This window comes from Strix uralensis, chromosome Z (genome assembly GCF_047716275.1).
Source record: "Strix uralensis isolate ZFMK-TIS-50842 chromosome Z, bStrUra1, whole genome shotgun sequence".
In the NCBI taxonomy this organism is placed as follows: Eukaryota; Metazoa; Chordata; class Aves; order Strigiformes; family Strigidae; genus Strix; species Strix uralensis.
In genome coordinates, this window is record NC_134012.1 from 36,147,818 (window position 1) to 36,173,574 (window position 25,757).

Below are 25,757 nucleotides of genomic sequence, written 5' to 3' on the forward strand. Positions count from 1 at the left end.
AGTAGAAATGTATTCATAAGCAGGAGAAATAGAAGTTACAATTAAAACAATTTTTGCAGATCAAATAGGCCAGACACGGAGGCTTGCTGAGTTTTCACACAATGATTAAATGCATCTTGTTGGAAAGTGCTGTGGAATTACTTCAGTGAGAATTGTGTTTATTACTTGCTTCCTTTAAGAAGAAAGTAAGCTATAGCTATCTGTGAAAGGGGAGCAAAGAATTTGAGCTGATGAGAAAGCTCATATAATGTAACAGTGTTATGTTATCTATGTGTCACTGCTTTTCTTGTCTTCAAAGAGACATAATTCTTTTAGTATTTGTATTTTTAGAGCTTAGCTGGTAGGAAAATACTAACTCGAGGATTACATTTTTCGGTCTCCAGTGATTCCATTACATGTGGATGATGTAGATGCTGTACTGTGTTGATCTGAGAACTTTCTCTGCAGGTGGCCTGGCTCAAACTTAATAATTCTTTCTCTCTTCTCACTGGAGGAAATATATATGCAACAGAATGTTTTAAAGTTGTTTTTTTTCCGTCATTTCATGTTTAATATTTGAGGAGAGAGAAGAAGTCAAAATGGTACAGCTTCTTGCTGCTGGAAGAAACGGCACATTAGCAAGCCAGCTGCCAAAGTCTCACTAGAAGAAAAGGCCATATTACATGCGTGATATAGCTGGCTCTGGCTCTGAGTCCTGGATAGCTGTGCTAACGCACAAGATGTGGGTAGTGCTTAGATCTCTTAGCTGTTGATGGTAATTGTGATGTTATAGATCTTGGCTGTAGCACACTGGATGTGTAACATTTAGTTAGTTCAGGGATTAGTAAAGGCAGGCCACATTGTTAAAGAGATGAGGGCAGCAGGGGTAGCCATGAAAAGGCCCATAATTTGATCTACTTTCATTATGAGAAAGAGATCTTGAAACCATGCACACTGACTTCTTGAATGTTGGTTTTATATTTGGGCTTGACTAATCTGCTTCTGTTGCTGGTGAGTGGTAATTTCTGTTATTTAGGGTTGTTCCTTCTAGATCAGTGTCCTCCTCATCCAGAAATCTAGTAGTTAATTGCTCTATGAAAATAAGGAAAATAAAAAATGAGGATTTTTTTTGTAAAATACTCTTGAGTAACACTTACGCTAAAAGCCCACTTGCTTTGTCTGCTACATGCGAACTGCAAAATATATTGCTGAATAATCAAATATTTTTTTTGTTTCTGCAGCAAACATTTAGCAAGTATTTATAAATTGGATGTCAAAACTAATAACATGACTTTTAATTCCTTCTTAAAGATGTATTACATTTTTAATGTAAAAAATAAACCATATATGCAAAACTACCTTTAAAATAAACATAGTCTGTGACCCCAAATCCAGATTAGTAGAGTAAATTCACTGGTTGCTGAATTGGATGAGAGTTTTGACTAAAAGGGCCTCAAAAGCTACGTAAATCAGGTTACTGAAATTCTTAGCCTTATTTTGAACTGAATTTTTGAAAAATTACTAAGTCCAGCAAGTCATTTTTAGCAGAAGAAATTGGGAGTTGTCAACTATTGTTCCAGGCTATCTAGCATACTTTAAAAGTAGATACAAAGTTATTTTCCTAAATGTCTGAATGTGGAAGCAGCAAAAGCTTTCCTTATAGCTCAAAATCTCAAAGTGTACCTGATTTCGTCAGTTATTTTTTTTTTCTCAGAGCTTTCTTTGCACTGTTTGTTTATGTTGTATGTAATGACTCCTTGTATCTTTGCCAGTAGGAAGAAATGTGTTAAGTGTGGGTGGTGAATTTGGAAGCAAAAAACCATAAACACATGTCTTCGCCTCTGAGCATGTGCAGAGGCCCACCCAAGTATTCAAGTTTGTATCTGGTGTGTAAACCATGTAACTGGGTGCTGAGCTTCATGCTGATGAAGCTCAAGCTCAACAAACAGGTCTCAGGCATATTCTGCTAACATACATCATTTTAACAATTTTCTGGCTACACCTCACATTATAATAATAGTAAATAGATGAGACAAGTTATTAAGAACAATATTTTACATCTAACTATGCACACAAGAATATATACTCCCCTTGAGGTGCACAGAATTATGTACAATACTCCCATTAATGTTAATAGGTGTTGCAAGTCTGCACTGTGCGGAGAAATTCTCCTGAAGTATCTTTGTTTACAGCTTGTCTGATTTGTTTGCTTATTGTTTATACATAATGAGTAAAAAAGCTTTAGTACAGTAGCTGAACCTGCATGCATATGTGCACGCATATATGTTGTGCGTATGTATCTCCTGGCAGCACCTTTTGGAGTTCTGAAATCTATATGCAGTATGTTTGAGCTGCCATTTTCAGCAATGGCATTCGGTGCATATGCTCAGATTGCCAAGATGGCTACTTACTTAAATTTCATATTTTTACTTCTATAGAGTGATTCCGTTGTTCTGTATTTAAATCTTGAGTAGATTATCTGTGTGTTGCATGGAGGAATTGAGGCTCTTTTTTTACTTCCTACTATAAACCATGAGGAAAGGCCAACAACTGTATAATTCTCCTTCACTGGAATTGCCTGAAAGTTAGGATCATACCTTTTTATTACTGAAATGTAGGATTTGTGTTAGTATGGGCAAATGTAAATGTTCTTGTCTTGTGCTTTGAGTTTCAAGGGACGCAAGAAGAACTGCTCTTGTAGTTTGTCCTGTATTTTTAAGTGCACAAGATGAAAGGAATTATTGGAAATTGTTGCTCTATACATGTAGGCCCCTTGTGCTGTGGGACGATACCATTCAAGGATGTAAGATCAAATGAAGATCCCATTTATTTCTTTTCTGTTACCTTTTCAGCTGACCATGCTGTGCAAGTGAAAATGTGGTCCTGATAGGTGCACTGAGCTTGCAGGTGTCCTGGGGAACATTTATTAATCATACATTATTAGAGCAATGGAAAAGTACTGATTTTGATCATACTTTCTGAGGAATGTACTTTTGCTTAAGTCTAAGAAAGTAAGAGTGCTCCTTTTGTACAAATTAATTTCTAAGAACATTCATAAATTATGTGGAAGTTTACACAGCCCATTATTTCAAATAAATTTACTGTTAACTGTGATAATATTCATTCTGCTTTATTTATATTTTAACATTTTCCAATATAGAATTCGAATAATGAAATCACTAAGCAACTGACCACCATTAAGGCACTGAAAAAGGAAGTCCAGGAAAAGGAACAACAGATTCGGGAACTACAAGCAAAGTATGTTCACTCTTCTATCCGTTGTGTTTGGTGCCACCCAGTGGCAGCTGTATAATTGTTAGAACATTAACCATTCTTCAACAGATTTTTAAGAGAATGTTTTATTCGTCTTTTTATTGCAGTCTTGCAGACTGGTAGAGGATTATTTTTTTTTAGAAACTGGAGCAGTACATGCTAAAATTGCATTTTGTTTAAACTGATGAGTGATTAGCTAGCTACAGTATCTGTATTGCAATAACAATACCTTAAATCAAAACTCAGACTCTCGAGTAGACCATTTTATCCTTGATGTAAGTCTAAATGAATTCCTCAGCACTGTTAAACACAGTGTTTCAAATACGGTAATTCTTTGCCTAGGGGCTAAGAGACATGTCAAGGTTCAGATGCTTAAACAAGATTAAATATCCAATCTTACATTCATAAAAAGTTCAAAAGGACAGTTGTATTTGTTTCTGTTTGAATTGATTAAGGGTTTACTACTCATTTTGAAATTCATATGTATTGTTCTGAAGTATGCAACCGAGATTTTTATTCTGTCTGTTTTAACTGATATAATACTGTTCTTCAACTTTATCACTATATAAACATAAGCTATTAGTATCTGTGAATTTCTTGCCTGTCCCAGAGTTTAACTCCTCTAACCACTGTAATTTTTTATTTGTAGAAAGAATGAAGTTTACTTATCTGAAATTAGTTCATTTCAAAAATAGAGAACTCTTAAAATTGTTAAATTTCATACATTGTGTATTTTCTGTTTCAAAATGAAAATGAATTTTTCCACCACAAGACTTAGATTTACTGGTTACCGTGCTTTCTTTATAAAATAGATACTGTTTTTTCATAAACTGTAAGATATAATCACCAAAATAACATTAGTAGTTTAACTGTGAAATAGATGGAAGAAATTTTAAGATGCAGTGTTTTCCTTTTTTTTTAATATAGTGTTGACATGGTAACAACAGTGGTTTATTACTGAACATATTATGATTTATTTTGCTTTCATTAAGAAAAATATAATCCAGAAGTCTGAACGTATTTGAGTACTGCTTATGTTTATATTTAAAATATTAATTTGTATCATAACAGTGGAGGCATTATATAAGACATAATTTTCTCATTAAAACAGATTATGTTGTAGTACATGAGGTTTTTTTGCGAAGTTTCTGAAAATTGCTGATGTTATTTATAGGTTTTGCAGTTTTTAAGAATTATTATCTGACATATTACAGGGATAAAAATTTTTCATGTATTTCCGTGTATTATCTCAGTTGGATGAAAGGAAACTTCACCCTTTTCCGAAAATAATTTTGTACAAAACAGTGTTTGAATGATACCTGCTTGAGGCATAAAAGAAATTTAATTAATTAAATTTTGTGTGTTCAACAGGTTTTTTTGTCTTTTTTTGATAACAGCTTAAGAATTATGATTTCAGATCAGACAAGTTAGAGCATAAACCATGGCAAAACCAAATCACAATTAAAATGCATATTTAGAAATAGGTCTGTTTAAGACACTTAAAACTGGTTTTAATTGTTGAGAATAAGGTAAATAGCAAGAATTGCATCAGATTTTATTTTTTAAAATATACTAAAGCTACAGGAATGATAGTTTGTCTACTGCGTTTATACTTTTTGTTGTTTAGTTGCATATTAACAATATTTTCTAACAATTACATGCAGTGTGATTTCTTCCCTTCTAGGATTTCTCAGTTGGAGAGGGACCTTAATATGAAAAGACATTTGATAGAAGACTTAAGGTCTCGCCTAAAAGCAAATCAAGAAAATAAGAAAACCTCTAATGAAACATTAGAAAGCCTTGAGAGAAAGGTACTTCTTTCTTGATATTGATAGTTTTAGGAAAAGCAAAATCCGGTGGATTTACAGAAGTTATTTCAACATGCTGTACATACTAAATCAATATATTGCTTTAAGCAAACAACATACAGTTAATTTAAGTGTGATTCCCTCCAATGTAATTTGTATGAAATCAGTATATGGTGATAGCTTGGAAGGTTTCAGCATACTTTAATGTATGTTCATCAAAGGTCTAATTAAATATTAAAGTATTCAGAACACTGAGATGGAAGGATATGCTGTAAGTAGTGAAATTTAGTTTTATGCACTGTTCATAAAATACAGTAGTCCTGAAACAAGTGATTTTAGATGACACATGCTCATGAATTCCGTGCACCTCTCCTGGCTTATAGTAGTTAAATGCTTTAATATGTTAATCTGTTTTCCACTGCAGTGGTAGGAATGATTCACAGTTCTTAGCTGAATGTAATTCTGTCTGTGTAGGTAGAACTTAATTTCTGTAGGAAATTACTTTCTTCTAGGACACTTTACTGAAGCTAGAAGAATTTGTATATGTTTTTGGCATCTTTCTGTATTATCCAACCAATGTATTCCACTTTCGCCTTTAATACCAAAAAAAGATTATGACATTTGGTTGTCTGTGAGGTTATGCAGCATATGATTCCAAAATAGAAATAATTTATCAATTTGCTTTTGTTTTCCTAGAATGTGGGTGCTTGCTGAATATCACAAGCACTATCTCGGATTGCAGTCATATAGCACTTTCAGCTCTAGAGAGCACTACTGTCTTACCCTCCATGCCAAAGATAAGGTGTTATTAAGAAATCTGCAGCCACAGAGTGAGAGCATAAGTAAGCAGGGGAGCTAAAGTATAAAATGAGAGAAATACCTGGGTTTAGTTTTAGACAGAAGATTCAGAATGGAACGATACACTTTAATGCTGTTCTCTGAGTATTTTAAGAGCCACATTTTTCAGATTCCAGAGAGTCAGATTCCATACATTAATTTGATTATTCCATGTGGAAAATCAACTTGATAAATTTTACATTATATTCAGCAGAAGATCAAAGAAATTCCCTTTTACTCAATATTGTCAGGAAAGCTTTGTGATTAATACTGTCAGGAGAGCTGAATGATTTTCTAGGAGCACTGGTCTATTTAATTTTAGCCAAAAACAGTGTTGTATGGCAAAATTATAACAATGATAATGATAATAATTATCTAAGAGGCTTTACAGACTATTAACAGTTATAATTTTCTCAGCTGAGTTTTAATTAATGTTTTTACCTCTGACAGAAGAACCGAGTGGAAGTTGCGGTTTGCTCCCTTTTGCAAGCACTGTAACAGTAAATTATATATAAGCAAACAGGTCTGCAAATGAAGAGGTTTTCTTTACACTTAATACAAATCAAAACTTTATGTAACAAGATAGCATGCAAACTGATCTCTACTAAGTCTAGTAAATCAGCAGAGATTTATTAAAGAATGTAATTTGAGAAAAAGATACTTGAATCAAATAGTTTATATAATACAGGTATGTTTATACAATATAGGTGAGCTTTGTTTTGATTTATTTTCATTTTTAAGTTTTATACCTTAATAATCAGTTGTTCTTGGTCTTTCATTATTTCAGGTAAAGGCACTGGCTGAAGACTGTTCAAACAAAAAAACTTCCATTGACTCACTGAAACAAAGACTCAATGTAGCTACAAAAGAGAAGTCTCAGTATGAGCAAATGTATCACAAGACTAAAGATGAGTTGGAGAAAAAGGTATATTAGAGTTGTGATGGCTCCACTGTGGAACTTTTTCATACCTCACTTTCAAATGAACCGTTGCAAGATCATCAGCTTAGACTTTTTAAATATAGAAAGGGAAAAAAGAGTAGAATAATAGTAATGTGTATCTCTGATTTAAATCAGTCACATCACTGAAATTCAGATGCTGAAACAGACGTAATGACTGAAAATGAAATTACTTTTTCCCATAAAATTACATTTTATGTGTTGCAAGTAGAACATTCTGTGATGTTAACCATTGTGTGTGTTCATTCATTTGTTTGTGATCTACCATACCTGCCTATCAGCTTTTATCTTATCACTGCTGTTTCTCTGTGGATGTATTTCAGGATCTCAAGCTTACCAATCTAGAGAGCAAAATGATTGAGACTGAATGTGCCATGACTGAACTTGAGACTACTGCATCTCAACAACTACATGGCTTGGCTAAACAGAGCAAACAGGCTTTGGAAACTGTACAGAAGAAGCTGCTGCTCACCAATGACAAAGTAGAAGAGTTCATGACATTTGTGAAGGTTTGAGTTTTGATTTTTTTTTTTTTTTGAGTATTCTTGAGTGAAAGCAAAATGTAAAAGATTAAATGAGGCTAATCTTTGGTGCATTACCTGTTGTAGAACAATTTTTGAAGTTCCTGCACTGGCCTGGTGTCAGCTCTGAGCTGGTCTAAACAGGGAGAAGGAGTCAATGGACCTAGAGCCTCTCTAGGACCTAGACTACTCTCTTAGACTTTTGAAGACTTCCATAATTTTTATTGGTAACATTTTATACATGGCTGCCAGTGTAGTTGTTCCCAAGATAAACTGCTTAGTTGTATAGTAAATTACTCTGCAGAAAAAAATTTCCCAACACATTTAAGAAAATAATTAATATCTGTTAATTAGTATGAATTACCTCATTTTCCACATATATCTGCTTTTTTTACAGAAACATTAAATAAGGAAGCTTCTATATTGCAAAATTGAAAGCAGTTTTAAGAGCAATATGTAGAATATTATTTTCTTATTTTGGTTAAATACTTAATCTGATACAGTGCATCATGCAGTAATACTGTGTCTGTGGTGTTATACAGATTGCTTCATCATACTACTTCTGTGTGAAGTTCTACAGAGACTAACCTGCATTTTGTAACTTAATATTTGAAATTTTATTTATTTTTCTGAAATACACACTATGTAACTAAGAATCATAAAGCCTATTCAGTATATATCTGTCTTGAAATTAGTATATATCTATTGTATACCTGTTTTCAGACATGGTTATATCTCACTAACCTATAAAACAGATCCACTTCTTTACTGTTCTTGTATTTCTGTAGAGATGAACTGCTTTCAGATATGTTTGAGCAAGTCTGATAGCATCCAAAGTAAAGATCAGTGGTATTCTGAAGCACTGTAAGAAGAAGGCATATATAGTTATCTCTTCATGAATACCTTTCCACTGTGGATTGAAATTTAGTAACTTAAATACTTGTGCATTGTACCTTTTTCTGTCATCATCAGATAAAAAGTCACTCTACATGGCAGTTTTCAGACCTCTGACATTGGCCTGAAACCATGCCATGTTCAGTTCAGTTGCAAAATTCACATCGACTTCATTATGAAAAAAGACTGAACAGTGTTGAATGCACTTTAAAATCCTAAATTCAAAGAATTTCTAAGCTAAAATATCTAAGGTGAAAATGATGATTGACTTCATGAAAAAAATGTGCCTGTATTTAAAAAATGAGTTACTGTATTTAAGTTTGTGATTAAAATGAAGGCTATCTTCTGTTTGCCTTGTTTCATAACCCTTGGGAAAGTGGTATAAAACTGATCACTGTGCCTTGTAATTAAGAAGTTTCTTGCCCGTTCTTGAACAGTTATTTTTCATGGGGGAAAATGTGCTTTCTTTAATACAGAATGCTTCCACTAAGACGAAGAAATGCATATTCTTTCCACAGCTGCGTACTTATGTTTGGCTAAGTATGGGAAAGTCTGAATTAATCTAATGTACTATCTTTTTTAAATGAAATAGTCCTTTGTCACTGATGACAAAGAGATGCAATTCAGTCTCCATTCAGGCTGCTATGAATTTTGGAATGACTTCATTGAATAAACTGCAGTAGCAATTATAGATAAAGGAGGTAAACAAGTGTTCATACTATCAATACTTTACATACTTCCATAATGAGAAGTTTGTTGAAAATTAGAAAATGAGAAAGTAAAAGATCTTCTGTTCTCAAAAGTAGTTGTAATGAGGAAAATCACCTATTAGCAACCATTATACTTCATTTATTGTTGAATAAGGTGACTGCTTTTCTGTTAGTTACCATGAATATTCATTAGCATTTACATGGTCATACTGTATGTGAAAAGAATGTTTATATAGTTTATCTATAAGTAATAATAATATTTAGCTAATAAAGCTAAATATGTGATTCTCCCCTGGATAAAAGAATATACATGCATATTTCAAGTAACATTTTTGCTGACTACTGTTTCTCTGCAGAAAGCTTTTTGAATATAAAGATGCTGTCTATAAGTCAAATATTGATGAACAGGGAATTCCTCAGTAGACTGCTTTGTTTAGTTAGGTACTAAATATTTATGGAAAAAAGTTATCTGAAATCAGATTTTATTCACAGTATACCACTGTAAAAAAATAGTTGAAAATCCTTGGCGTTTAGTGGAATTTTGTAGTATGTCAGGTAAATCCTGTTAAAATACCTCTTGCGTATCTGATGCTATAACCTGCATAGGAAGATCGAGGTGGCACAATAAGCAGCAGTACTCCTTTCTGCACCAGATCATCCTTTGAAGTCTGGTCTGTCTCATTTCTACTCTCTCCTTTCAGGCAGCTGTCAGTTTGCCCCTGACCTTGGTTCTTGCTCAAGTTTCAGTAACTCAAATAATGTTTTCTGTATAGACATCAAGTTTAAACTGTCTCTTGCTTAACCTGTTTAACATATTTGTATGACTCTTCTATCTTTGTCTGCTATTCTGATCACTCCACAAGCCTTACTTATTTTTCTGAGTGCAAGTGTAATCTTTCCCTCATTAATCAATGGAATGCAGTTACTTTTTCTAGCCATTCCATGTCTCTCATGAGATTATATAGGGTTTTTTTAACATACAATTAAATAATTTCAACAATAGGACAACAGAGGAACTTCAGAGAAGAGTATGTCTGTTTATAGCAGACACTGTTACTTGCCTTTAGTGTTACTGATAATTCAGAACCACAGTACCTTGCATCCATTTGGATCAATATACTAGGTTATGAAACCTGGGGGAGAGGTTTCTGGTACAAGTCTCATATACATCACTGGGTCAAATCAGAAAATATGATGAGTTACTGGTTAAGCACATATGTGTAATGTACAATAAAGCATTGCATTGCCATGGGGAGCACAGTTTGGGACACTTATGCAACTAACTGAAATTGTTAGATTGTAAAATACAGTAATAGTTTCTAAAAATGGTGGAAGAAACCATTACAAACAAAAGTTGCTGTAGCCAATATGTTATAAGTCATTATTGGAGTTACTTTTGTGGGAGTGTGGTATAGGGATCAGGTGTTATGTCCTAAATTACATTCATTGGGAACCAACAGGGTGCCTAAAATAGGTTGGTTCAGATCAGCTCATTTCTCCAAAGCTGGTATGAGGAAAATATAGGCTAGTAGAAAATATGAATAGAAATAGTGCACTGTAGCAGTTTATTAAGTAACCAAATAACAGAGTTCCATAATTAGAGGGTAGCTTCTTATAAATACCTATTCCAGTTTGGTGGGAAAGAGAACACAATATTTAGGAATAAAAAGGCAATATAAAGCAAGTGAAAAGTGGATTGTAGATAATAACCTGAAAATATGAGCAACAATAAGAGTATAGAGGATGCAGAAAAGGCTAAAGAAGTCAAGAGGAAATCTGTGGGTAGCAAGGCCAAGAACAATAGTAAAGGGGCAGGATTTAAAAATGTACGAGTAATGAGGTAGCTATTACAGGGTGGATACGGCCCATTGTTAGATAAAACAACTCTGTAATTGTAAAGATAGAAGTCTTGTATGTAAATTTCGGTTTTGTATCTGGAAGTAAGTAGGCTGATGTTACATGAAGACAGTGAAACATCCCCAGTGTATTAGTAGCCAATGGAGGATTTTAAACAATTTCTAGAAAGAAGTAGTATTTTTAAATTGAGAACTTTTATAGCTAACAATGTTATAGGGCTGGTTAAGGAATTTTTCTCTTGCTGATCCTCATTTTGAATAAGTATTCAAAGTAAGTGTATATATGCTGTAACACTGCCATGAGTCTAAAAGAGTGATAATATTGAGTCGATATTCAGAAAAGGCAGGTATTTTTAGGTCAGTTAGTCTGACCTAATTTCTGGCTGAAATAGTGAAAATCTTATATGAAGTACAATTATAAAAGCATTAAAGCGTAGGAGTATAGTTATACTTCTTAGAATGGCTTTATGGAAAATAAGTTGCATTGAATAAATCTGATTTCTTTTCTGGAAGGCAGTACAAGTCAGCTGATAAAGGTTACTATTAATTTTAATATACTGGTTTTTAAGATGTCTGACCTATCACTGAGATGTTCAGATAAAAAAATGTAGGCTATGCAATATCAATAGTGTGCTAAATGGATTAAAAATGTCCTGTGTGGTTGATCTGAAAATTCATGAGATTTAGGTGTTTCTAGAGTTCTGTAAAGATCACAGCTAAACTTGATTATTAAACATTTTCACAGAATTAGATATCAAATCCTGATACAATTTGTCAGTGGCATTTATGAAGACTGATAAATAATAAAGTAAGGCTGTAAGTATAATGTAAGCTAGGCCAAATAAAACATCTTTATTACAGAAGAACACAAACTACCCTTAAGAGGGACCAGGTGGCTCTAAGAGTATTTTAGAAGCCTATTATAAATCTACATGTTTTCATGTCATCCAACTTCCATCAGCACCATAAATTCTCTTTGAACCATGCATCCAATTTCTACAGTGTACCATTGTTCAGTATTTTCTATAATATGTATTGCACTATCAGATCCTCAGGTGGATCTTGCCAGTTCTTTGTTGTGTTTGTAGTACTTGTGACAACACACATAGAAAATGGCCATTGGATAAAGTTAAAAAACTGCTATGAGATTACTTGACTAGATATCTATCAAAAATAGGGTAGTTTGCTATGAAACTGTCTAATATCCTGCCTGATTCTGCAGGAAATCTCGTTTTCTGTGTTATTGTACTTTTTTCTTTATTTTTAGCTTACCTAGACTTGGACGAATTATTGCTGTTACGGACCCTTGTAATCTCAAGACTCAGTAGTGTGGTCTGTCCCATTCAACTTGTACATCAGCAAAACTCATTTTTATAAATTAATCTGCAGTGATTACATCTGCCTGAGCATGAAAATATCAGAACTTTTCTGACCTTGAGAAAGATGTTTTGAAGCACCTCTATTCAGCTGTGGCTGTAGTAAATAGGTGATGGTGGCTGAATGCTTCGAAGTCAGCTGAGTGCATTTCTCACTTCCATAATGCCTCTGTGATTTGGGACTTGTGTGCCCTCCACAGAGGATAGCCACTGAAGCACAGTTCACATCTGGTCTGTTTTGGCATTGTTCTTGATAAATCTCCAGTATAACCATCTGATAGAATTGACTGCCAAAATCAAGACCCATGGCAGTTTACTTGGCAAGCTTAGTGGATCTACCTGGGGATCTAACACTCACTCTCTTAAGACATCTGCCCTCATTTCTGCTACTTAGAGCAGAGCTTAAGCTGGGTGTGTTTCCCCCTTGCTCTGATGTTTGATATACAGTTACGTGCAGCCACACATGTCAGAGGCTTTATTCCACCTCTGCTTGGCCGAGTGATGTTCTGCCAGTTATTTGCTATTCAGTCAGCTTACCTTATATCCCAATATATGTCAATCTCTTGTACCTTTCTGCGGTTTACCTTGAATCCTGGCAGCAATTTCGCCATGGCACATTTTCTCACTGCTTACTTGGGCTGTAGTTTAATATGGAGTTTCAGATAGGTTAACATTTCTGTTAAAAAGTTCCATCTCTGAGTGACCCTCACTGCTCATTTCTGCCCCCATGAAACTTCGTCCCCCCTCCATTTATGAAATGTCATCATAAACATTATATGGGTCAATTGTGAGCTAGCTCATGAAATTACGGTTAAACCCAGAGAACCAGCTTTTGAGTACCACAGAGCAGGGACAAGTTTAAATGGTTACAGGCTGGAGTTTCTGGGACTGCCCTTTAGTGGCAGTGTTAACTGAAAATGTCATGTGAAACTTCTTCCTGTTACAAAGAATAAGTCTAATTGATGACTCACCACTTTTATGTTAAAAATTCCTGTAATTTGGCAAACTCCTGTTATTTACCATCATTGTCTTTTGAACTGTTCTGTGTTGGGGAAGACAGAGCATAGCCAGGAATCGTGTTCTTCTCAGAATGGCAATATGCAGGTGATGTTCTATTTGCTTTTTATCTCAAAAGAAATTTAAAAAATAATTTTAAAAAAGGAATTGGAGATAATTAGTAGTTGGGTTGGGAGGCTCAAATATTTGTGAAGTATTCTGTTTGTTTTTATCAGCTCCTTTTCAACAGGAGAGCAACACAAATACCCTGATACTGCCTGTACCTCCAGCTAGAAAGGCAGTTCTTTGGGTAGAAGTAAATCCTTGCAGGGGACTCTCAGAATTCTCCAGTTATGGTGAGACAGTAGGAAATATTCTTCATAGGACATTCCCATTGGTGCTTGTATTCTCAAGCCCTGTGGATTCAGTTTTCTTGGCAGCATTACTGCTTCAACTTCTTCGAGGCCCAGGGTGTGCAGAACATGCTTTTTATGTGGGTACGCAGATCAGATGTAGGATGCCATCTGAATGATCATTTGTTTCTTCATCTAAAAATGCTAAGCGTAATAGATAATTGTAACATTTTATAATTGGCAAAAATGGACTTTTTATTGAAATAGAACTATAGTTTTCTGTGCAGATGAAAATTGATTTGAGAAGTTTACACAATTGTATATGAACTGTGCCAATTTGGAAGTGTTGCTTGACAAAACAAAGGTTTCTTCTTGTCACTGGGACATTTTGCAAAGGACAGCAGATAGTATCACATACATAAATTAGCACTGTCGGTTTCGATTTGAAAGTGGACACCTTTAATACAGCTTCAAGTTGCTAGAAAATGTTCCCCACTGGGAAGCCAAAAGATAAGTATATTTCATTTATTACACTCCAAACTGTCAACACTTTACCTAGAAAAGTATACCCAGAGTGATTATTTTGTATTGTATGGAGTAGATGATGAGTCTGCCAATCTGTGTTCAGTCAGAATCAGCATAATACTTGGTTACAGGGTTGTGTTCCAGTCTGATGAGAATCAGTATTCTTTCTTATCTGCAGAACACACAACCTTTAAGAGAAGGTGTCCTATACACAAAGCAAAATTTGTGTAACTGAAAAAAATCTCACCATTAAAAAAAATCAGGTATTTATTGCTTTTTCATTATGTGTGCTGCTTAAGGAAAAAAGGGGAAACACAGCTTTTATTATGAAATACCAACCTTTCTTGGTTCTGAGAAGAAATTGGTGATAAATTAAGCTAATCTCCATCAGGATTACTCTGCATCTGGGATTTAGGCAAATTGAATCAGAGCCCTGAATAGTGACAGTGAATATCTATTAGACTGTAAACAGAATAATAGGCCCTGTGAATTTTAATGAATGAAGTGAATGGCTGAGCCCTTGTAGTTTACAGAAGGCATATGGTTAGTGATGCATACAGTGTGCTAGGAACAGCATATAATGTAGATGTCTTAATGGATAAAATCTTGATTACTAAAACTAAAGAATAAGTAGAAATATTTTGACTAGCTTTGCTTTTTCTTTGCTTTCTAGACTTAGAAGGATAGCACTTCACTGTGGTTTTTGACTATGATAGGTAAAGATAATAATAGATGTAGCTTAAAATACGTTGAATTTTTTTTTATATCCCTCTCTGTATTAAGAGTTTAGAGGAATTGATTTAAATGATTCAACTTATGTAACCAAATTGCAAGGTATGTCAGCTTTCTGTAGCTGTGCATATATGTCTCATGCATGTCTGACTTACACAGGTGATTTTTGTTGATATTAGTGCTACTTTCATTTTTCTTAGTGCCTGGGAACCATTCTCAGACCGTGACTCTCTGATAGTAGATACTGTGTGAACAGGTCTGAAAAACTTGAGCTGAACAGGAAACTATTTTCACCAACTTGCAAATAACTTCCTTTTCTGCCTCAGGGAAAAAATAAAAAAGTTTTTCAGAGAGTGAGACTGCAACAGGCTAAGCTGGGAACTACTTGAAGAGTCTGCAGTGCACTCCCTGGATGGATATAGATCCACCTGTGATTCCTTTAAAAGACTTGGAGAGACTGCTTTTTAAAGCTGATACTCAGCCCTGTGCATAAACTGGAGATAGTTGAAAATATGCATAGTTTAAAGATAACGGCCAGTTCAGGGTCTAAAAGACAGAAACAATGTTGACTGGAAAAAGGGATAACTGGAAGACTTGGGGGATGGATGCATGAGCACAAACTATATAGTAAAGTCTCTGGGCTTGAAGTGATAGGAAAACTTCTTGGCAAAGGAGAACTACTTGGAAAAGTAACAAAACTTGGAAAGGAGAAAGGTCTCCAGTAATGATTTATTTAAGAGTTCATGTAGATATAATTGTTCAATGTATGTTGATCAGATTGCTAAGAAAGCAAGCTGAAGCAGAGAACAGAAAGCACGCATATACAGAGCCTTGTGAAGTCTCCACAGTAATTTAGAAAGATGGGAGTTGAGGGGATTCTCCAACGGACGTGCAGAATGAGCTATAGAGAGGTGGGAAGAACTCTAGAAGGGTGGAATCATAAAAAACCGAGTTGAATCATAAGAAAACACAGTTGATAAGATTTACAGATTTTTTTTAAGAGTATAAGGAATGCCAGAGCTGACCTGTTACATTAGGTTTCAAACACGTTTGTTTCAGCAGTGCAGTGGTCTTACACAAGGCATCTGGTTTATGCTTTTCATGCTTGCGTGTGTTTCTGCAGAAAGAGAGCATGAGCTCAGACACTGAATGAGTACCAGGAAATCTTGGTGCTCTTCACATCTTGGTCACTGACCTGCTTTGTGACCTTTGGAGTGTTGCTTCACCTCAGTGTTTCTCGATCTGCCCTGAATGTTCTTTGTTTGCCATGTCCGATATAACTGTGCTGATTTTGTCTGCCCTAACTGTTCAGATAATAAACTCTGTGAGATCCCAGGCATCTCTTACTACACATGTGTGAAACTCTAATCTCTGTCAGTGCTTCTTTTTTTTTTTTTTTTCCCTCTGTGTAAATGACTGCAATATATGATGTTTTAAAGGAATGATGCTAGTTTTGCTAGCACCTATGTAAATCAGAGGTAATTCTGTTGAAATCAAAGAATTTACAGCAGGGAAAAAATTAATGTAAATGAGGTAGGACTTAAATGGTGAAGTAAATAGGACTTTAAATTATTATTATTGCCCATTTCACATAAATATAATTTTAGAAACCAATATATTTTGACAGAAATATTCTGCCTGTCATCCCATGCTGATTATACATATTTCAACTCATTCTCTGCTATAAAGAAAACTATTATTTTTTCCCTGTGATAGGTCACAAAACATGGTAATTGTGTTGAAAATTTAGCAACAGGACAATGAAAACTATAGAGTGTTTGCTGATATTTTTTAAAAAAAGCATCATTCTGAAAACATTTGTGTCTACAACTTGAGTTTTTGACAGTCTTAAAGCTTAATGTACAGGGGAGATTAGATAACTGTAAAGCTGAAATATTGTATATGACCAAATGTCCCTCGTATCAGTAAGTATCTGCTGTATGTTCTATATATGAGGTGCCCAGCTGATGCAAGAAGAGGGGCTTCATTCTACCTAAAGTCATGTTACAAAGAATGTTATGAAAAGAAACATTTTTAACACAAAATTTCTGGTATAAATTCAAGTGTGCTAGCTAAACAGTTATCAAGAGAGGATTAGAAAAGAATAAAAAAGCTGACCAATAATACAAAAAACCCCTAATTTTGAATCACAAAGGGAATTTTAAAACACATTAGTATGCTCTTAAGTATATATTGTGTACTTTTCTACAGAAATATAAACTAGTATGATGAATCTTTGTTTAGATATGGTTTATTTTGAAAACAATGAACAATTAAACACTGTGACTTAAATCACTTTTCTATTAATTTGTAAATAAATTGAACTATCTTTTAGGATACAGCAAGATGTATTCCATTTCCTTTTCATATAAATGTCAAATATAGGTTGAAATATTTTTAATATTCTTCCCTATGGTTTTCCTCACCTGGAGCTGGTCAAGGAAATGTAGTCAAAAGAACATTCTCAATTTTGTACTTGAAAATAAAATGTTATAAAGAAATATTTTTTTCAATGGTTTTGAATCAAGAAGGAATGATATTTGGTGGAGGATGTAGGATGAGATTGGTAGCAGAGGTATTTTGAAAAAAGTGGAGAAATATAGTATCTCAACAGTTGCCAGCCAAGTGAGACTTTCTCCCCTCTATTCTCCTAATGCCAAGCAGGAATAACACAATTTAAGCCACCATAGTTGTACAAATTCAAATCTCACCTGTGACAGGAATCAGATTATCAAATTTTATGCAACACAGTTTCTCATTTCTGTCATTGTACCTTAATATTATTCTTCATTATTGCATTTTAACTGTTTTTTGCATCTGCAGTTCTAAATGCCAGGAAGCTGAGTTTTCTGTTCAAATACTGAAATCCTGATGCCCCTTTTATACTGTGTGATTCAAGGACTTTGTCAGGAAAGCTGCAGTGGGTTTAGCTTTAGTACTTGAAAACAGTACTGTGCAAAACTGTCTACACTTTTGCAGATGGTCTTACTGTATTTGGGTTTGGGATATTACTGAATTCACCTTTTCTAATCCATAGCTCGGAGTCATGAGGAAGGCAGGGGGGTGTTGGACTGCAAACTGGAGATGGCTTTTGCCACAAGGGTAGAAGAGGCTGGTAATATTTTAAATTACTTCAATTAATTTTTCAGATCTTGTCTGTTAGATCCTTAGTTATGCTCATGTGTGTTCAGATTTGCTTGTGTGAATGTGGAAAATCAGGTTGTAAATGCAACTGCAGTATCATATTATTTTGTATGTACATACTGCAATTTCTCAACCTTTGTGTAAAATGGAATACCTACAGGTCATCATGAGGCATTTCTTCCATGCAATTTGTGATTTAATCTTCCACTGATCTCTGAAGTTGTGAGCACTATTCTCAGTGACAATCAGCATAAGATTTTTTATTTTAAATCATATATATCAATCTGATACTTAGCTTTACTGGATGTATTCCTCCCTTTCAGCTCTTTATTGAATTAATCTTTGAAACTTTGCAGCTCTACTAGATTTTAGGTAATGTTGTCACTATGATATTCCCTAAGTGTATCTTTGTTTGGGTTTTAATGCATTCTACAGCTAGTTTGTTTACTTTATTCTTAATGGAAAAGATAATAACAGCCTATCTTAATTCCTCCAAATATATACAAGTTAAGAGCTGAGCCGCTTGAACATTTATGTTTATAAATTTTAGAACTAAAGCAGAAACCGTGACTGAAGACGGGTAAATAAAACCAACGCACCACATTATAAATGTCACCTGTGTGACATTGATACAACAGTGTTACTACCAGTGTAGTAATTGGCAATAGCATTCTTGCTTGGTACTGAATACTGAAGTTGGAGGAGGAAGAAAAGGCTGGTCTATATCTCCGCTACACCTTTACAGTCTACTTTCATGGCATCTGCTAGAGTCTCTGAAATCACATGTGATCTCTGGGGATCATAAGAATTAAGTTAACCTCCTGAGGCTGACTGATTCCCATGGGTCAGAATGCTACATGTTATAGCCCCTGGCCAGACAAATATTTTGCAGTGAGCTGTCTTGTCTTTATTTCTTGTCTACACTCTTGTCCCTTTTCCGATCGAAAAAAAGTTATGCCTAGAAGGTGTATTTGTTCTAGTGAAGGAGCTAACTGAAGTAACTTAAATAATATATATATATAAAATGAAATTACTATAGAAGAGTTTTTCTTTTCTCTGACATACAGCAATCATGCTGTAAGATAAGTTTAAACATTACTGAAAGTCTTTTGAAAGTCATTTTTAGAGAGGCAGTAAGGACCAAATAACTGTACTTTCATTGAAGAAATTTGAATGCTTGTTTCAGCTGCTGAAATAATGCACGTTATCATCTCTTTGTGTCAATTTGTCCGTTCATTCTCTTTTGTCTTGTTGATCATGAGCTTAGGCCAGCAATAGTTGTTCTATCACAAAAGTAGAGAAGTTCTTTAAACTCAGGGTTCAGTTGTGTGAAATTCAGATCTTTTTTTCCACAGAATCTTCACAATACTTTTGTTTCTTTAGGAAACTAACCTTGTTTCAGAAAGATTTTCCATTTCATTTTTGGTATAATGCTCTGGGTCGCATCCTTAAACCATCCCAGTCTACAAAATGAGTTTCTAAGAGTACATTACTTGTATCTAAAGACACTTTCATATTGAACTGCACATAAAATATTATGTATAGAATTGTTCTGTTTATTATACTCTTCCATATATTTGTGGTTGGTTGACCTTGGCCAGCAGCTAAACAGCACATAGTTGCTTGCTCACTTCCTGCTGCCAGCAATACCAGGGTGAGAATAGGAAGAGCAAAAGCAAGAAAACTCATGCTTTGATGTAAGGACAGTTAATAAGTGAAAGAAAGGGGGGAAAAAAACCCCAAGGGATGTAGCCCAGCCAGTCTCTGAGCAGTGGCTACCTGCCAGATCAATCCCCCGTCCCCCTCAGTTTTTATTGTTGAGCAAGATGCTAACTGGTAAGAAATATCCCCTTGGTCATTTCAGGTCATCTGCCCCAGGTGTGTCCCTTCCCTGCTTGTTGTGGACCCCAGCCTACTTGCTGAGGGGGCAGTGTGCGAAACAGAGAAGGCCTTGATGCTGTGCAAGCACTGCTCAGCAATAGCTGTTGTGTTGTCAACACCGGTTTAGTCACAGATACAAAACACTGTGCCGTAGGAGCTGCTAGAAGACAATTAACTCCATCCCAGTAATACCCAGCACAACATTGTTACTGTTGTACAAAACACAGTAAAGCTTAAAATTTTCCATAACTAATATCAGCCATCACTTCTGCCATAAGATCTGCAGCAGCGCAAGATTGAAATCTAACGATACATAGCTACAGTGCTAGCATCACACTTTGTTTTCTCTTCAGAGCAGTAAGTTTTATTTTACTACAAACACTAACAATAGAGTGTGTAATACATGGGAATTGCAACAATAATTTTAGGCACTGACTTGGTCACACGAGATTATATGGGGCTATTGATAAATTTGTTTCAATTCCAGGATCAGCTACTGTTAGTGCTTTTTGGGATGTAAAGACCTTATTAATACTGTGTTGTCAGGGTCTGTGTATCACCACAGCTTCTTTGAGTGTTTAATTAAATATGACCTTTTAAATGTAAGACCACCTTTGTCTTTATACATCTCAAAACTGGCAAAAGGTATAGTTCTAAAAAGTGATTGTGTTCTGAGACCAAAATCAAAAACTATTATCTTAAGAATGAATATTTTTCGTTGTGAAAATAAAGTAAAAAGGCTTATAAGGAAAATGTTTTAGAACTGTATGCAACCCAGTAGATGTAATATATACTATATAACCATATGGAGTTGGAAGATAGCACAATTGCTACTGTTTAAAAAGTGCTAAGTACTTTAAGATCATGTTGTTAGAATTTAAAGCTTTTTTTTCTTTTTCTAGTCAGACCGGTAGCAATTGCACTAGTCCGACAAGATGTGTTGTAGATTTGTTTTCAGGAATTAATCAGGGATTCCTATTCTAGTTGGCTGGTAGCGGCTAAGTGTGTCCCACATGAATAATCTGACAGTAACATCTAAGTTGAGAAAATATTCCCTAGATCTGACACCAAAGAAAAAGAGAAAATATCAAATCCTAGTATTACTAATAAATGCATTGTTAGCATACATCAATATAGTACTGAAGTAATATTCTGCATTGATTTCATTGCAGGCAGTTTGTATCACCTGTGTGTGCCTGTAAATTTAAAACCAAGCAATTCTGAAATACACAGTGGGAAATGTTTTAGTTTAAAATCCTACACTTAGCTCCCGAATGCATTAGATTAATTTCTTAATCAAGGAATGATATTATACTGGCTTCAGTACACTAACCAAGATAACTGTTGGTTAACTCTTAGGTTATTGTCATTTTCAGTTTGGAAATGGTTCTTCCTCATTCAGTTCAAGACCTGTGTGGCTTTGAATATTTCCGTAGTAAAGCATGAACTGACGTATAAATGAAATCACTAGTAAGTAAACAATTTAGCATATGAATATACTAGTACATGATGGATGAGTATATATAACAGTAAAAGCAAGTTAAAATCATAGGGAGGTTGTCATTTTTTAAGTCACTTATCCAGTGAAAAATATATATTAAAACAGTATTATTAAAACTTAATAATGTGAAGAAGGCAGGTTCAAAAATAGCTGGTCTCTAAGAGTCTGATTTGAAAGTCCATAAAGTAGCCTTAATTTTCACATACGGTGTGTATTTCACATATGCTTTAGTGTATTAGAACTGCTTAGGGAAAAGAAGGAATTGAAGTGCAAATCTTCTATGCGTATGATCTATTCTGATTATATATAATGTGTATGCTTGCATATCAAAATCTATTAGTTATAATTTTCTCATTATTTTTGTTTAAACTTTCTCGTTCCTTTTTTTTCTTTCTTTTTTTAATTGCTGCTCTAGATTCTTCACGGTCTTTCTGGTACCTTTCTTTCTGGAACTCTGAACTAAAAGACAATCACAGTGGAGTTGCAGTTTCTGGATTCCACTATTGCTATTGCTGTCAACTTGTTCATTCGTCATGAACCTCTTTTGGAGTTTGTATACACCAATAAAATTTATCTAATAATCATAAGACTATTGTCTGGCAATGTTTGTATGTTGCCTGAGATGTTCAAGTGAATGTTTAACTTTATTATCATGCTTTTTGTTTGTCTGTGCTTGGCTATTTATCAGTATTTGTAGTCTTTCCATGTGGCTTTGCAGTTAATTTCCTTGATATTTTATTCCTTTAATTTACATTTCCTCTTTGCACCAGTACACAAATGTGCACCTATGTCTGAGGGAGATGTCCTTACTTTTAAAATTTGGGAAGCTGATTCAATTTGATTGAAAAAGTACAGCTGAGCTTATTTTTCCACTGTCAAATACATCTTCTACATCTTGCAGGAACACATTTACTGTTGGACCATTTCAAATGCTACAAAAACATGTTGTGATTTATCTGTAATTTTTGTCATAGTATGTGCTTTTCTACTTGGGGCTTTCTCCTGTCTTAGTCTATTTCCTTCTATGAGCTTGGTCCAAGTTGCTCTAGCTCCCTGCCTATAACATTTCGAGTTTCGTCATTGCTCTCAGCTCTGTACTTGCAGAGAGCTCTGTGTACAAGACATTTTGTTGGAAATGCTGTGGATGGAGGGACCCACACTTGAATCAGAAAATGGGACAAATTTATTTTGTACCTCCTTTCCTCAAATTTGTGGTAATTTTCTTATTAATAATTATATTTTAGCTAAATACAGAAAAATGTTAAGTTGGAAAGTAGAAAAATAAACAGGTCTTGGAATGAGATGAATCTGTTGTGCTTCCTTTGAAATATATCAGCAAATGCTCTCTAATCAGTATTTTGAATACACTAGAGACTGTGGAGTACTTTACCCCAAATCCTAATAAACAGGCTTCATAATTCTGCAGTCAGTTTCTGTGACATGAAAGCTTTCTGCAGAAAGAATTTTCAGGAGTTAATCAACTACTGGTGAGAGATAGTTTAATAAGATGAGTCCCACATACAATGATCGAAAGAAAACCTTATTCTCTCATTTTAAACTCAGCCAAGGTGTCTGTGTTGACAGTCACAGTTCTGCTTGAGTCATGGAAGTTGAATACTCTAGGAGGATCTTCTGACAATGAGTTACTGCTCTTGTGTCTCAGCCAATAATTTTTAAATAAAATTGTCTTGCTCTGCTTTTGACAAAATGTTTTTGTCATAGTTGCATAAATATTGAAACAAAATAACTTCAGTTATACAACCGATGATCTATACTAATTCTTAGTGTTATTTCACTGAACCAGAGAACTTTAGGAATAGAGAGGTAGGAATTTGAATCATCAGTTCTTTCTTGTGCAGTTTGGCTCACATTCAGCTGTGGAAGGTATTATTCAAGCTCAGTACTTTTGTGGAATATTAGGGAACAAAAACGCAAATCAGGTTTGAATTCCATTGAGCTTTCTTTCAGGTCAACAAAGTCTTTTCAGCGGGATGCTTCATACTGGTTTTTTTATTCTGGTTTTAAACAAACAGAGGAGCGTGGCCTCCCCCCTGCTGTTTTTTTTTTTTTTCTGTTAACCACAAGTACAATTTTTTTGTCTAGTCATGTCACTGTTTTTTACTTTTCCTAGGTTTTTATACCAGCTTTACTAAATCCTGGTAATCCCTTTTTTTCCACTCCAGATAATGGTTCTCCTTTCCTATCATTTAAACCTTTCAAACAGTTTTATTTTAATAATAGGATTCTGGTTTTGTGGATTTTTTTTTTTTTTAAACTGCAGGCATCTTTCTGGCTAAGTGGTATATACAACATTTCAGAAATTATCATAGAAAAATTGCTCTTTATGTTTTTGTTATTGCCTTTATCAGTCACTAGTATTAGTAGTAATGATAATAAAGACAGTTTATTTCACAGAATCACAGAATCTTCTAGGTTGGAAAGGACCTTGAAGATCATCTAATCCAATCATTAACCTAACACTGACCATTCTCAACTACACCATATCCCTAAGCACTATGTCAACCCGACTCTTAAACACCTCCAGGGATGGGGACTCCACCACTGCCCTGGGCAGCCCATTCCAACGCCTAACAACCCCTTCTGTAAAGAAATGCTTCCTAATATCCAGTCTAACCCTTCCCTGGTGCAACTTGAGGCCATTACCTCTTGTCCTATCGCTTGTTACTTGGTTGAAGAGACTCATCCCCAGCTCTCTGCAACCTCCTTTCAGGTAGTTGTAGAGGGTGATGAGGTCTCCCCTCAGCCTCCTCTTCTCCAGACTAAACAACCCCAGTTCCATCAGCTGCTCCTCGTAGGACATGTGCTCCAGACCCTGCACCAGCTTCGTTGCCCTTCTCTGGACACGCTTGAGTAATTCAATGTCCTTTTTGTAGTGAGGGGCCCAAAACTGAACACAGTAATCGAGGTGCGGAATAATTACACAGCATTAGCAGGAGCAGACATCCTATCAAGCTCTAGTTCTTACTTGAAACTTAAAGTCTTTAATGGTAGAAATGAGATCTAAAATTGAGGCATCTCTTGGCACCCCTGCTTCAGACCTTGTCAAAGCCAGGGTTAAAGAACAATTGCAGTCGTTGCTGTGTGGCACCTGAGCTTTCTCCTGCTGCCTCAGCTGGTATCTGTTTAAAACACCCTTGCAAAAAGACTGTCTGGCCTGGCTAGGTCTTCTGTATGGGCCAGCTGCATAGAAAATACAGCCCTTCCTATGCAAGCCTTGAATAAGGACTTGCATGCTCCAAGGGTATGCTGCTTATCAACAATGGATAACCACTACTGTGATTATTTATTTTATATTTATAAATTTATAAATGTTTTTAAAATGTATAAATCCCGATATGATTTATAAATTATATCGGGAAGAATCAGTAGCCAGGACAGTTTTGAATTACCCTGTCTTGGTGGGAAACAAAATTTCAGGTTTTGAATAAAGAGGTATACTGGTCATTCTTCATGCAGTGAGGTGTAAATAAGCTTTAGAAAGATCTCTGTTTGACCACAGTAAAGCCTGACACTTCTGTTGTTATTTCAAGAACATTTCTGATAGTCTGGATCAGGAAGTGATTTTTAATTGATTCTGCAGAAGCTGCATTGTCTTACTACTGATGGCATTGTAAATATAGTTATTTTGCTAAAGACATTAAAAAAAAGAATTGTACCTATATTTAAGAACATTTTTCTGTTTTAATGTATTAATTAATATTTTGTGTTCTAAATACCATTGTATTTAATATTACAGCATGCATCCTATTGAACCAGTAACACAGAATGAAGATAATTCCCATCTGAAGGAGCTTAGTCTAAATGATACTGTTTTTTCCATAGTGTTTGCACTTTAAGAAAAATTACAATGGAGTATTTTTTGCTTGCATCTTCCAGGCTCTAACCAGAGAGTTACAGCACAGTGTACAAGAGCTAAGAACAAAAATCAAACAGGCAAAAAAAACGGGTGAAGTGACGGTGTACAAAAAGGGTCTTACCCAAGAGTCTGTTCAGTTGGCAGCATCTATCCTTAATGTTTCAACAACTGATCTTCAGGAGATACTAGAAGTAGAAGATGATGAGGTAAGTTATTTTAAGTACTCTTCAGTGAAAAGGGGCTAGATCAGAAGATACTGTATATTTCTATTCTTGAGGAAAAGGATTTCCAGGTGAAGACTGGAATTTCATTGCGCAGCATCCAGCACAAAAGAACAGAACAGCTGGATTTAAATAGAAAAGTCAGGTTAGAGACTCATAAGGTGGCAAGACTTTGGGCATACATAAATAAAATATAAATACACTGTTTTGAGCATGTAGATGTAGAGACATTATTTGAAAATCCTTAGTTTCCTTTTTCATCAAACTCTTTGGCAGGGTTATACATTTTAAATAGACTTCTGCATTAATGAAAAC

At 34.9% G+C, this 25,757-nt stretch overlaps 1 protein-coding gene across 1 annotated transcript in view; it reads left to right on the forward strand.

Annotated features, from left to right (window-relative positions):
• CNTLN (centlein) overlaps positions 1-25,757 on the forward strand; it is a 206,565-nt gene that overhangs the window by 171,716 nt on the left and 9,092 nt on the right. The window contains exons 19-23 of the mRNA XM_074856182.1: positions 3,140-3,237; positions 4,937-5,063; positions 6,685-6,822; positions 7,179-7,364; positions 25,242-25,427. Coding sequence (XP_074712283.1) covers positions 3,140-3,237; positions 4,937-5,063; positions 6,685-6,822; positions 7,179-7,364; positions 25,242-25,427 — 735 coding nt within the window. The remainder of the gene's footprint in view (positions 1-3,139; positions 3,238-4,936; positions 5,064-6,684; positions 6,823-7,178; positions 7,365-25,241; positions 25,428-25,757) is intronic.